Source organism: Monodon monoceros, unplaced genomic scaffold (genome assembly GCF_005190385.1).
Source record: "Monodon monoceros isolate NGI ecotype Baffin Bay Population unplaced genomic scaffold, NGI_Narwhal_1 Super_Scaffold_1, whole genome shotgun sequence".
Lineage (NCBI taxonomy): Eukaryota > Metazoa > Chordata > Mammalia > Artiodactyla > Monodontidae > Monodon > Monodon monoceros.
Window position 1 is genome coordinate 41,753,955 of NW_021703765.1, and position 14,792 is coordinate 41,768,746.

The 14,792-nt window shown below is 36.3% G+C and overlaps 1 protein-coding gene across 1 annotated transcript in view; it reads right to left on the minus strand.

Annotated features, from left to right (window-relative positions):
• The window catches only part of DSG1 (desmoglein 1), a 37,678-nt gene extending 23,162 nt beyond the window's left edge, over positions 1-14,516 (minus strand). Inside the window, exons 1-5 of the mRNA XM_029233019.1 lie at positions 14,469-14,516; positions 4,998-5,033; positions 4,602-4,733; positions 3,282-3,437; positions 1,531-1,675 (exon numbers count right to left, since the gene is read on the minus strand). Of these exons, the coding sequence (XP_029088852.1) occupies positions 1,531-1,675; positions 3,282-3,437; positions 4,602-4,733; positions 4,998-5,033; positions 14,469-14,516 (517 nt within the window). The remainder of the gene's footprint in view (positions 1-1,530; positions 1,676-3,281; positions 3,438-4,601; positions 4,734-4,997; positions 5,034-14,468) is intronic.
• Between the last annotated feature and the right edge of the window lie 276 nt (positions 14,517-14,792).

The following is a 14,792-nucleotide window of genomic DNA, read 5'->3' on the forward strand; positions in this document are numbered from 1 at the left end:
TTTTTTTTTTTTTTTTTTTTTTTTTTTTTTGCGGAACGTGTGCCTCTCACTGTTGTGGCCTCTCCCGTTGAGGAGCACAGGCTCCGGATGCACAGGCTCAGCGGCCATGGCTCACGGGCCTACCCGCTCCACGGCATGTGGGATCTTCCTGGACTGGGGCACAAACCCTTGTCCCCTGCATCGGCAGGCGGACTCTCAACCACTGAGCCACCAGGGAAGCCTTGGAAGATTTTTAATCACAGTTTCAATTTCAGTGCTTGTGATTGGACTGTTCATATTTTCTATTTCTTCCTGGTTCAGTCTCGGAAGGTTGTGCTTTTCTAAGGATTTGTCCATTTCTTCCAGGTTGTCTGTTTTATTGGCCTATAGTTGCTTGTAGTAATCTCTCATGATACTTTGTATTTCTGCAGTGTCAGTTGTTACTTCTCCCTTTTCATTTCTAATTCTGATGATTTGAGTCTTCTCCCTTTTTTTCTTGATGAGTCTGGCTAATGGTTTATCATTCTTATAGCAGCATTTTTTTAAGTTTAAACTGTGGGTATAGTATTTTAACGAATAGAATTAAAATGTAAGAATTATTTGAACTTACAAGAAGTTATACCACTTAACAGTTAAAAGTAACTATGGTATGTTGAAGTTTTGAATTCAAATGAGACATTATCTCTGCTGTTTTTTTAAATATATCTAGGACAATCTTCAATGGTACACTAAGCAGTTAATATACTATCCCACCCAAGTGACTGAATATTTGGCAGTTAAAATATTTCCTTTAACAGTAATCCATAAGGAAGCAATTGCACGTTTAGAATTTTAAAGCCCTTGTGTAAATACTGGTTCTAGTTTCTAGATTTTCTGGTGCCCCTCTACTATCATTCCTTGAGATGGTCAGCTTTAAATATATTGTACATGGAGGACCAAAGAGGATTAGGTTTGTAATACATTTCCAATACATAGTATCAGTGACTTGAGTAAAAACAAACAAAACCCATATTTATTAAATCATATATAAGAAGGGGCAACAATGCTTGTTTTGCATTTATTTGTTGTCAAAGAAAAGCTCTTTAAGATTATGGCTACCAAATAGCTAGTCTGGAAGTGATTTCTATGAGTGACTTTAGAGTCGTTAAAATTAAAAAAAAAAAAAAAGGCAGTATAAATAGAAATGGATGAGATTCCCCTTCAAAGTAGTCAGGTTGGGAGGCTAAATTCTCCCAGTGCCTCTGTCACCATTGTGCAAAGTACTTTTGGATTTTTTCCTTAGGAATCTACTACAGAGCTGGTGTGTGAGAAAATGCTTCCTATTACTTTAGAGTTGCTCCTTGTGTATGACAGTTGGAGCTGCTTCCACAGTTGAAGGGAAAGCCATTATGGAGATTTCCTCATGCCTTCCTGTTCTACATGCTTTTCCAACCTTATCTTTTACATTCATGATGTAGTACCTTGACAGCGTTTAGCCTCTAGTTGTCCGGCTGTTAAGAATGATCTGGAAGCTAAAATAGTCTTGTTTACTTAATAAAGTAGACTACTTACTGGCATTAGAATTTTCTTCTATTTGTCCTAGAAACGTAGACATAGAAAATACCGGAGGGTTGTCATTTATATCCAAAACCCTGACTCTGAGCTCGAGAATTCTCTCTAAATCTTGACCCAGTGAATTCACAGCCCGACAATAGATCTAGGAGAGAAAAGAGGAATAATTACATGGTGCAACACATATTTATTAAGTTCTTGCTTTCTTTGAGCATTATGCTAGGCATTGTGGGAAACTAAAAGAACAGTAAGACATATTATTTCCTACTTGAAGGTAGATACAAGTAGTACTTATAATCAATAAGGGGAGGCAAACACTAACTCAAAATCCCATTTGAGAAAAGGTAACATGATAAGTTACACGAAGGAAGAACAAAATTACTGTGACTTCATAGGAGGATGTAATGATTGAGAGATCTTCCAAGAAAATTTCAACAGGTGGAACAGGGAATTGGCAGGGTGTTTCAAGCAAAGGGATTTACGTGAGGAAGGAAACGGAGTGGTGAAAACTCATTGTTGGAATTAGGAATAGGGGTTATGGGACTTGAGAATGTGACAAAGGAGAGTCACACGGGGGCTTCAGAGAAATATAGCATTCATGGGATAGGTGTGGCTATGTGGGTGTTTATATTATTATTTGGTGTATGTAAGTGTAATGTATACTATTTTGCCTATGTGATATATTTCATATAAAATGCATTGTGCATCAAGAAAAGCTAATAGGCTGGCATGTTGATTTAGAGTTTTCAGGGAAACATTGTGGGAGACAAGGCAGGAATACAGACTTGGAACAGAAGACTAAGGAATTAAAGTAGTTTGAGGCATATGGAAAAGCAGTATGAGTGAAAGCCTGCAAGCGTAGATTACTATTTGAAGGCATTTTGGAAAATTATGGGGTTTGAATAGAAGAGGTTACAAGATCAAAGAAAGTTTTTTAAATGTCTTTAGTTTTATTTTTCAAGTATTAACATGTGTTGACCCTAATGATAGATGGAAATGGATTAGCAGCCAATGGAGCAAGCAGAAGAAAGATGAAAAAACAAAGTTGATTGATTAAGGTTCTTGGACAGGTAATTATGGGAAAATAGATAGCTTTTGGGATAAGCAGCTGAGAGGAAGAAGAAAATCGATCCCATTTTTGGATTTAATTCAGAACATTTCTGAACTGGAGGAGAGAGAATTAATTGTGGGAGTTTGTGATGAAGGGCCTCAGACTTTTTAATGAAGTGGGTCACAGGTCAGCTTCATAAAGTGGAAATGAGGTGGAGGGTTTGAAGTTTTGTCACAGCAACTGTAAAGAATAGAGTGAGATTCGTTAAGGGTGAATTAAAGTATCTCCAAGGCACATCCTAAGTTCAGGTGAGCTTGAGCAATGTGATTTTATCATAAAGTATGTTCACTCAGGAAAGACTCCATCAGGAGCTCCAGAATCATCATTTGGCACTGGAGTTAAGAGGAACCGATATTCTCAACTGAATTAAAGTAAAAGAAGTTAGGTGCTTGCCCTTCCAAACAAACACTTTAGCTTGACACCGGGGACTGACCAGAGGTTAGCATTTTTGCTAAGGCAGTTAAGCAAACACTCCTTTCTCTCTTAATCTTTTGTTTCTTTTGGGTCATAAGATGCTCATGAAATAAGGGACAACCAAAAATGCCTAATATTGAGACTCTTGAAATCAAATCAAGTATGATCTGAGCTTAAGATAGTCCAAAAATAATATAGGCCTGAACATACATATTCACCCACTTACAATGAAAAAAGGGGTGACCTCTCGATCAACTATGGATGTTATATTAATTTCACCAGTTTTTTGATTAATAACAAAGATTCCGTAAGGTGGTTGATCAATTCCTACTCCGGAGATGCGGTATGTAACTTGCTGGTTTGCAGCACAATCTGAGTGAATCTGCAGAAAGAGCACAGGTGAAAACATACATTACAGGGAGCAAATCAAGAGTGCTATGTCAAGAGTGCAATTCTCAACTATCTTGAGAATTGTTGGATGTGAGTATCTGTTATCTTTTGAGAAATGCTGGAAATAGAGAATTATTTTCCTAGATAAGAGGAATAATAACAGCTTTATATTTTCAATGGTAAATGACAACGTAATAAAAGAAATTCAATTTCTGTTTCTACCAAATTAGAAAAAAGTAAAATGTCACCCTAATAAATCTAAATCTATGCAGTCATCTTTCATGCATTCATTCATTCAACATTTACAATGGATCGTATTATTTTTAGTCTCTGTGCTAACGTTGAGGCTAGAGTAGAGAGCTCCTTGCAGTCTTAAGGAGTTTACCAATATTATTACATAACTTTGATTTTTTGATTTAAAAAATTTTTTAATGTAAAGTTTTAGAAGAAAGTTTAAAGTAGATTTATGTAGGCGACAAGAGTTATCTGACTGTGTAGAAGATTTTAATTTTGAAAATGACGAGGATGTGAAACCAGGGCTCTCTTGGAAATAAAAAATTGTATGACTGTAAGCAATCTTATGGGGAAATCTCTGTGTAAATTTGTGTATATATGTGTATATATGTTTGTATGTGTGAATCTGTGTGTGTGGATATGTTTCCGTGTGTGTGTGTGCGCACATGCGTGTGAGCACGTGTGTGCAAAAGGAAGAAAAGGGAAAATAAAAGGAAAAGAGCATATGAAACAGGGTACATTGTGAATGTCCATAACAAAGCCAAAAGTAGGAATTCAATTCTAAGAAATTAGGAGGCAGAAGTAGCACACATTGAAATAGTTCCTGTGAATGTGCTGAGCATTAAATTCATTGTATAAATCACTATATTTTTTTCATCTAGAGTTTGGGGTGACCTATGATCATGTATATTAATTTCACCAGTGTGGTGAGTCAATGTTTAACCGTTTACCCGAGTGCCTAAATTTCTTAATTTATACTTTTAATGGCTTCAATTTTCATAATCTGAATGGCTGCAGTTTTGTTCTGTATCATAATTTCTCAGTGAGATGTGTTCATAAAATATTTAAAAGATAGGTTCTTTTGAGAATTTAACTCCATCCATTCTGATTTTCGATTTTATGCTTTGGGGTTGATACTTACTTTGGCGATTGGGTTCCTCTTTGAGTTGTCCTCACCTTCACGGCAGGCTGCAGCGAACTTGATCCACTCACGTTTTTGCCTCCTGATGGAACGCCACTTGATGGTGCCATTTTTACTGTTATAATCTCTGACCTTGGGTGGGCAGGATAAAGTAATAGTATCTATTAACTTTTATTCATAATTCACATTCCACTGGAGCTTTTGGAGGATGGGGTAATTATAATGTCAGAAAGAGAGGATGTTTCATTGGGAAAATTGGTAATTTTGATAATCTATTAATTTTAGCATAACATTAACTTTACTTATAAGGATGAATTGTCTTTGGAAAATATGTTGCTTCTCCCAAACCATTTTTCTTATTTTTAATTTGGAAAAAATTAATTTGCTATATGTTACCTGGATTTGAAATTCACTGTTAACTTCCAGCACCACCTATAAAAAATAAGATAACCATAATTGATTTTTAATTGAATGCTTTGTAATTCATGCTATCTCACTGCTTAAAAAACAATTAAGCAATAGTCTTGTGGGTCATTAGCAGGTGAATCTAGTTTTATCTCTCAAGTTCTGATGACGATGCTAAGGATTCCTTTATGTTTGGTTTTTACCTTTCAATTTTGCTCTTCTTTTCATTACTTTTATTGTTAACCTCTTTTTCATTCTTAGCCTATGCAGATACTTGTAATCATATGAGCTAGGACATTTGAAGCTAGAACCCAGGGAGAATGAGAGTTGGGAACTCAGGACCTCTTAGTAAATCTTGTGCCTGAAGAGCTGGAGATACTCGGATGCTATTTAGTGATTCAACAGCATGTTATGACACTAAAATATTTGATGATAGTTTGGGGATCTGACTAGCCACAGATGGAAACAGAAAACAAAATTTGGAGTAAAGAAAGGATATAAAGCAGAAAATATCAGGAAAGCTTTGGAATATTTGCTTTTTCACTGTCCAATTCTAGATGGAAGATTTTCTAGTATTCTTGAAAATCTTAAGGTGATAAATCTTTAATTTGCTTTGAAATATGAGAATAAAAAGTTCTAAAATAAAAACAATTTTCTTTATGTAAAAATGAGTCCATATTTGATATTTTATTGTTGGCACTAAACAAAACAGATGATATAAATGCATCCTTCCATAGCAATGAAAATAAATTACAAGACTGTAGGGACAAATTGCTGTGTAAGCAACTTTCATTAGTCTTTTCTCCTGCATTAAATAATTTCCCGGTCAAACAAGTGAGCTAGTCAAACAGAGCTCTGCCTAGTTTCAACTCTGGCCTTGATCTTTACATATGATTTCTAGTGAAAATCATACATATAATTTAAATTATTTTTCTCTAGAAACAAAGGCATTTCTAAAAACACACACACTTATATATTAAGTGTAATATATCAATATGCTTAGGACATTGTAAAATATCTATCTAAAAATTAGGTGTGGATTTGAAGGGTTTGTCTACATTTATTAAATTTAATTTAGAATCATTAAAGATAGTGTAAATTCTTAGCTTTTATTTTTCCCTAAATAAGAAGTTTTGAACTTTATCTGGTTTTTTTTTCAGAATTGCTAATTATGAAAACTGTTATCACAGTTAGATTTTATCTGGACTGTTGATAAAAGAAAATTATAGTTTGCATTTTAAAAAATACGAATAATAGTAATTTCAAAATATAGTAAATTACTTTTTACAGTTAGTTTCAATTTCACCATTAAAGAAAAATAAAATTTTAGTCTCCAAGTACATATTTTTAAAAATTGCCATAACTGATAATTCAGGAAAATATGTGTTTATGGTTAATATGAGTGTGTAAAGAGATAATGTTTTTATTATAGGAATTATACACTCCTGGTATCTATTTAATGTTAATCATTACCATTAATCACCATTACAGTTCACTGAATGATAACTAAGTACTAGGCAATGTGTTTAGAGAAATCCGTGCATTCAATCTTCATTAGTACATGTGGTCAATACTATAATTGTCTCCATTTTACAGATGAAGAAATTGAGGTTTGGATATTAATTTAGGGCTAAATACAATCCAGAACAATTCAGCCTAAATTTGTTCTTGAGGTGTGGGTTTTACAATAAAGTATAAGAGCCTATTCCAAGTAAATTACTAAGTAAAATATACTACAAAGAATTGACATTATTACAGCTTTGAGAATTCAAAATAATTCTGATTTTAATCTAATCTCATAATATCCTTGTGAATTAGGAAGGCTTATGTAAAATAATAACAACAACAATAATAGTAATACTATGGGGTAGGGGAGGGGGTAGAAAAATAAATGGCCCAAATCATCCAAGTTACTTTGGACAAGTAACTGAAATGTTATTGTAGAGTCCTTCTTGGGCACAGAATTGAAGTGATGTTAATGCAAATGTGTATTTCTTGCTACCTCTGAACTCTTGAACACTTTTTGCTCTTGTTTGTAGGAGTGGGACGACTGGGGTGTTGGCGTATCTAATTTGTCTGTTTGGAAGCCATTTCTTCATAGCTACAGAGTTGTGTATGCATCTGTTACCTGTCTTGTACTTCCCTTACCACACTGAAGTGTCAGTGCCTGCTGTTTGTTTTGGAGAACTATGCCAGATGACTAAGAAACCTTGCAACTTTATGGAGCTGGGTCATTCTTTTTCCCATGAGTAGCAACTTAGGCAGAAGACCAAGCAGTTTTCACCACAGTGTCAGGCTCTCAACTGGATTAGTAATTAAAAAACTGCCGAGTCTGCTTAAAAATGTGTTTTGTTGACATAACTTTATTGTGATTTGCTCCGAGTCCAGAAAAAACTCTGAAACAAAGTCACTCTTGGACTTTCAAAGGCAAAACAATGAGATAAAAGGAGGACTTGGTAGAGTCAGAAAACTCTCAGTGTACTTCCTCGATTCTCTGAGCTTTAGTTTTCTCATTTGTGAAATGGTGGGGATAGACTAAATTATATACAGTTACCTTTTCAATTCTGACATCAAATCCCTGTGTGCAGTAGGAAAATATGGAAGTTTTTTGATCACAGTAAAGGCATGATAAAATTGTGGGCTTAAAAGATTACTCTGCCAACAATTGGTGGGAGTGGTGGGAAGAGTCAGTGATTACAGGCCACCAGCAGCTGAGTGTTTTGCATGAAATCAGGCCAGAGATGAGAAGCTGAACAGGAGCAGTGGCCATGGGAACAGACAGGGCAAGATCAAGGGGGAGATACTGCATGGTTGAAATTGACAGGGCTTGAGAACCAATGGGATGTGAGAGTCAAGAGAGGGAAGAATCTCAGGTGGTGGCAGTTTTAAATGGGCAGATCAGGAGCAAGGCCGTAGCAGAATTTAGCTGGTTAGAACACATCAAGTTTGAGATGCTAGAGAAAGGCCTGGGCAAAGATGCTTAGCAGTTTGAAATATGACTTGGCACCATGAACAATGGTGGTCCAAGACTGATATATGGAGGAATATCTTCGCAGGTAGGTTAGTTGAAATCATGGGAGAATTTGAAATCCCTCAAGAATACAGCAAAGAAACAGCCTGAGGGTGAGAATGAAACTAGGGGATTCCCTACATTTATATAACTGGGAACAATGACAAGAAATGAGAAACAAAAAGAGAAAAAAGAAGAAGTGGCTAAAAAAAATAGGAAGAAAATATCATTGGATGTCAAGGATGTCAAAGGAAGGGAAAAGTGAAAGACAGATGGGTGTGAACTGTATCAGATATGAAATAGTTTAGCAGAGTGAATCCTGAGGAAATCTGAGATTTTCTGTGACATTGAACAGATGCTTTCAGTTGGATGGAACAGGCCCTTTCTGACTGAAAGAAACTGGGGAATAAGATGGAGGGGAAAAGGACATAAACCATTTTATTTTCTTTTGCCTGTGCTGCGAGGCATGTGGGATCTTAATTCCCTGATTAGGGATCAAACCTGTGCCCCCTGCAGTGGAAGCATGGAGTCCTAGCCACTGGACAGTCAGGGAATTCCCAAGAGGGCATAAAGATAGTCACTTTTCTAAGAAGTTTGGTGATTAAAAAAAAAACAACAAAAATATGTGATGGTAGAATTAGATGTAGTGTCCAAGGAAATATTTTGGGAGAGGGAGACGGGTTTTTGAAGGAGGAGAAAGAGGAGAGTAAGAAATTTTGATTTGAAAGCGGAGAGGTTCAGAATGAAAGTCCTTGATGGAGATGTCATGATGGGGAGAGTGGGAGGGAATAGGCAGAAAGAAAGGACTTTGAAGACAGAGTAGGGAAGAGAGGAGGATGGAGATGAAAATCACTTGATTGGAGAGAGAAATTGAAGGACACTATCCTGAATGATCTAGACCTTGTCCCTAGAACAAAGATAAGGTTATTTGGGGGCAATTAGGGGACTAGTTTGGATTCTGAAATGAGTTGGGAATATGTTCTGTGGAGACTGTGACAGAGAATCACTTAGAGATGAAGACAGCGTTGTCAAGCTGAGTACATCTCAACTCTCTTGACCTCTGCCTATGGGTGTTGCGGTGAGTCGCTTAGCCATTCGGTGCCTCAGTTTCCTCAACTGTATATGAGACTAAAGCCCTTTCCAATTAAGACATTCTAAGAAAGCAATGCATAATTCACTTAAAGCGCATCCTCAATGAGTCCTCCCTGAATCATTATTTTAGGAGCCAATCCACGTACTTTTTTAAAAAGCCACAAGACACAAAATTGCATGCTAATTTCAATGACTCTCTAATTATACTCATTTTTAGTTAGTTCTTTTGATATTGAGGTTTACATTTCTTTGCATATAATAAAAATGGTCTTGAAAGTAGTAAGTGATTTTTATCAGGAAAACCTCTTGCGTTTAATAATTGTAAGATAGTCTTCCACAGTCTCTTGATAGTTTTTTAAGCATCAAATTCTGATGTGTTTAACTGTTATATACATCACAAGGATGAACCTGAGATAAAGCTAAAATATAATAATTTGCTTCTTTTAAAAAAACCTCCTGTTTTGTCTTTCCTTTGTATTACTTGGACAATAGCTATCAGTTTGGAGTTGACAACACCTTGATAGCTCATTCCTCATATTTGTTTATTGGTTTATTTATTTATTTGACAAATATGTATCAAATGTATATCCATACTTGGGTGTGGACCCAAGACTGGATTAAGACTTTCAAAGGGCTTAAGCCCTAAAACTATTATGGTAAGCCTTAGATTAAATGTAAATGTAATAGTGCATCGTAAAAATACATGTTAGGGAAATCCAGCGTGATTATTTTCATGTTTAATACCCTGATGATTTTTTGGAGTGTGTGGGGGGAGAAAAAGATAAACTATCCCCAAATTCCCTCTTGATGCCTCTACTTTGTGAATTAGACATCTACTGAGCAACCTTGCACTGGTGCAAGGCACTGTGAAGTATAAAAATGTGAATCAGAACAGAACCTGCCCTCCAATAACTTACAGTCAAGTCGTTTTATGAGCAGCAGGCAGCCATTAATTTCTGAAGATGTGGTTTTTCATTAGACAAGGTTGTGCCCTGTGCTTATAGACCAACTGAGAGTATGGATGAGCAGCCAGTGGCATTTAAACCACTTTGACTTGCCTAAGTCCATTAAAGGACCTTGCATGCCAAGCATAGCCAGCAAGGGTGACATGACCCAGTGTTCTGTAAGGGTGTTCCCTCACTGAGGGAAGCATAGTGAGTCTAACTGCAGTACTGAGCATGCATCCTGCTTCTGTGTTAGGCAATGCCTGTTAGGACACAGGGAACCTCAGCAACAGTGTCCTTGAAGAATGTGTAGTGGAGAAAAGAGTTATCAGAAATTAAGTGCTCTGAGTATAGACAGAGTGTTATTTTTCTAGATTCATGAGCCTTGTTAAGTAGGTAAATCTTGTCCTTTAGGGGCCATGCCTTCAGATTTATCCAGTTAGCATTTCCTAGTTCTTTAGGTTTTTTATTACCTAAATCAGACACAGCAAAATGTTTTACTCTGTGGCAACTCAAACCAATTAAATGATGACAAATTTGTACTCTCTATTTTCATAAAAGTGAAAGAACATGGTGATCCTAAATCTGCTGTGAAATTCCAAAGCTTTTAAGAGCATCATCATTTTGCTTAAATACAATTTATAAACTTAACAGGTGAACTGAAATGCTGCTTCCATTTTCTATAAAATATTTTACTTGGGGTTTCCCTGGTGGCGCAGTGGTTGAGAATCTGCCTGCCAATGCAGGGGACACGGGTTCGAGCCCTGGTCTGGGAAGATCCCACATGCCGCGGAGCAACTGGGCCCGTGAGCCACAACTACTGAGCCTGCGCGTCTGGAGCCTGTGCTCCGCAACGGGAGAGGCCGCGATAGTGAGAGGCCTGTGCACCGCGATGAAGAGTGGCCCCCGCTCGCCGCAACTAGAGAAAGCCCTCGCACAGAAACGAAGACCCAACACAGCCAAAAATAAATAAATAAATGAATAAAATTTAAAAAAATATCTTACTGAAGTTCCAATGTCTATAATATGTATCACTGTAATATGTGCACAAGAAAGCATAAAGAATCCTCTCTTTTGCTTCTCTTCTGTTTGGTCTGTACTAGTTTGTTAGTCCTTCTCTTGCTTTAGGCATCAATGAACACAATTATGGAAATTTAAGATGACTGGTTCACATTAAGTTGATGAATTATGTAATAAAGTATATATTACATTCTGTGTATTTTAGCCCTGGTCCTGAGAAATACTCTAAAAACACCTGCTTTATCCTTAATAATTTCAGCTAAGTTCAAATTGTGGAGTTAGCTTATCAGGTGGTCAGAAGGGTTTTTTTTTAAAGGAAGTATTAACCATGGAAAGAAGAGAAGCTAGGCTGGTATGATGAACTGAAAAACTGATCAATCCTGGTAATAGATAAAGATAGGTTTATTTGTTCTTTGAGTGTAAGCTGCAGAAGTTGGCTTTTATAGAAAAAGACATCTTGAGATTTGTATTGATTTGAGGTGACTGATGGGACCAGGTAAAGTCACAAGTAAGTTTTAGAAATCAATAGAACTATAAAAATTCTACTGGTTCTACTTTGCTTTCCCACAGTCACCATGCCATATCTTATACCACTGTTACAACCATTCACAGAGATTTCTTATATTTGATGCAAAGGTAACATTGTTTTCTGGTCTAGAATTCATTCAAACCACCCATCAGCCCCCTGCCAGCCACACACACTAATCTCATGGAAACGAAAAAGAAAGAAAAATAAATGTAGCATCAACATCATTTATTTGGCTTGCAGTGTTATAACAGCTGCAAACTATTGTCTGTCCAGCCAACTTGTCTAAATAATGGAATAGTCCTGTGACAATCTTGGTCTCTATAAGAGCAGGTTCTTCAGCTTTATTCTGCCTGATCTAACACATTAATTTGAACAAGGTCTAAAACTTAAAGGTACATTGAGCAGACTACACAACATACTTGTAAATACATGGTTGCCCAGCTCTCAGTGGGTTTGCATTAAAGATACTACCAGCTTAAATGTCTTAAAGGTCTTCAAAATTGTCCAAATATGCTCCCTAATGTAGATTTTCACTTACCAACTTTGAGCAGAGAAGAATATAAAGACTTTACATAGATTTCTTTCTTTTTTTTTTAATTGGTAAAAGCAAACATTCAGAATAAGGCAAGCGGAAAAGTAAGACGAAGAGTTTGCTATAGTGATGGTTAATTTTCAGAAAAAAAGTATTTTAAAGCAAAAATATATTGGATAGCTCCAAAGGACATTTATCCAAATCATCTGGTAAAATCAGTAGTAAAAATTGTGATTTTCTAAACCTCAGAAAGTGAAATTTTTTACAAAAAATGTTATGATAACATGAAATGAAACATCTCAATTCTTTATAAGTTCTTTGAGAAACAATTTTCGTAAGGTGTATGAGAAACTTATGATTGATTCCAAAGCAAAATATGGCAACAAACAAACAACCTACATATAAACAAACAAAAACTATCCAGACTCAGAAAATAAATTACAGGGCTTCCCTGGTGGTGCAGTGGTTAAGAATCTGCCTGCCAATGCAGGGCACACGGGTTCGAGCCCTGGCCCGGGAAGATCCCACATGCCGCGGAGCAACTAAGCCCTGTGCACTACAACTACTGAGCCTGCGCTCTAAGAGCCCGCGAGCCACAGCTACTGAAGCCCATATGCCTAGAGTCCGTGCTCCACAGCAGGAGAAGCCACCGCAATGAGAAACCCACAAGCGGCAAGGAAGAGTAGCCCCTGCTCGCCGCAACTAAAGAAAGCCCACGTGCAGCAACAAAGACCCAATGCAGCCAAAAATAAATAAATAATTTTTAAAAAAAGAAAGAAAATAAAGTACAAATGCCCAGAAATCTCTCTACAAAGAAAGTTCAATGAGGATACATGATTTTGATAAAATGATATATTGTACTGAAGAACGACTAGTTACAATTGGCTGTTTAAAGGAATTTTATAGGATGTAATTAGTTAGAAATAATCATAAAAATAGTAAAAGAAGGCATCTTATAGATTCAATGAAAGTACATAAGCATCTGAATAAACTTTAATCAACTGACACTATAATAGGCCTTAATTGGATCAAGTTTATATGAAATTAAAAATAAAAGTATTTTATTATTGCATAATTAACAAGCGCTCCTATGTTCAAATGATGTACTCTGTGGTGCTCATTAATCCCTGCTGTGTCCCAAATTATGATATCGTCTCATCCTCAGGATCACGTCCATGGAATAAGGCTAATGTTTGAAGGGCAGTTTGGAACTACAGCTACAGCTTACTGATGCTCATTTATAACTAAATTCACTGGCTATGGCCTCTCAATTAAAAGTGAATTCAAGTTAACCAGCATATGTTGAATCAAAGATCTAACTTGTTATTATAGAAACACAACAATCCAGTTCAAAAATTAAGCAAGTAGAGACACATATGCACCACAGCACTACATCTTGCCAAAATGTAGGACAATTTACCTGACACTCATCTCTTTGGATTATATTAACCTTATTGTGATAAAGACTACGATTTTCAATTTTTCAACATAAGTGAAATTGAGGCAACACACTGATGTTTCCCTTAGAATTATCTCTAAAGAGAAGACTAGTAACATGTAGGGGGGCAATGATAAAGCATTCTGTTACATTTCTCTGATCATAAAATGTACAACTTTTATGTCACAGTCATTACTGACCTTCCAGTAGTAAGAACCAGTATCATAATAATTATACTTACTCCTTTATTATAGCCATTCCTTCACCTACTATGTCATTTATAAATCTCCTGTACCGCCATTCTTTTTGAAATTAAAAAATGTTGTTTTAAATGAAGTTATAGTTTATCACTGTGGGGCTTCTGATATTAGTAATATGGACCCCCAACCACATATGGAACCGTTGAGATTGTTTGGATGGTGAAGCCAGTCACAAACAGCTATGATTTTAATTTGTATGGATCCTAATTTTATGTTTTAAAATTTAGAGTGAATCTACTAGCAAAGATACCAAAAGTATTGGAAAATGTCTAGGTTAAAAATCAAGATACACCTGTGAGATTGGTTTTCAAAGCCTACCTGCAAAAGAGAATTTGAACAACAAAATGCTATTAAGTAGTGATATGACTTTCCCAAATTCAGTGTTTTCCTGGCATGACTTAGCAATGACTTCGATGTCAGAGATGTGATATGATGAGTTAACCCTGATGCGTTAATATGATCTTGAGTCTTCAATTAAGGAGAGAAACACTATTTAAAAATCTAGTTCATAAAATCACCTTATCATTAACATAAACCTTTAACGGGTTTAGGTTGGAAGTAACATAAAAAAACATTTAAAGTCCTCACTTGTTTACAGTGAAATGATGATGGAAAGTTTTTAACAGGATCCACTTACCAGGAAAATGAACAGCACTGCAGCTGTTCTGAAGAAGGGCCAGTTCATTGCTGCTGGGTTCTCTTACATCCAAGACCAAGGGAGTTTTGTTTGTTCTTCTCTGTTCTTTTTTCTCCCCCCACTCAGCTGGTGTCTGCTTAAAATAATTTCTCAGTAGATGTTCTTATGTGCAGGCTTTGAGGTGTTTCTTTCTTCTCTGGGAGCAGGTCTGAATGTGCGTATAACCTGTCTAGATCCCCACCCTAAAAACTTGGGCTGGTCTCAATGCAGCGCTTAACAAGATTATCATTGCTCTCGGGTAAAAGCTTGGGGACACACCCTCTT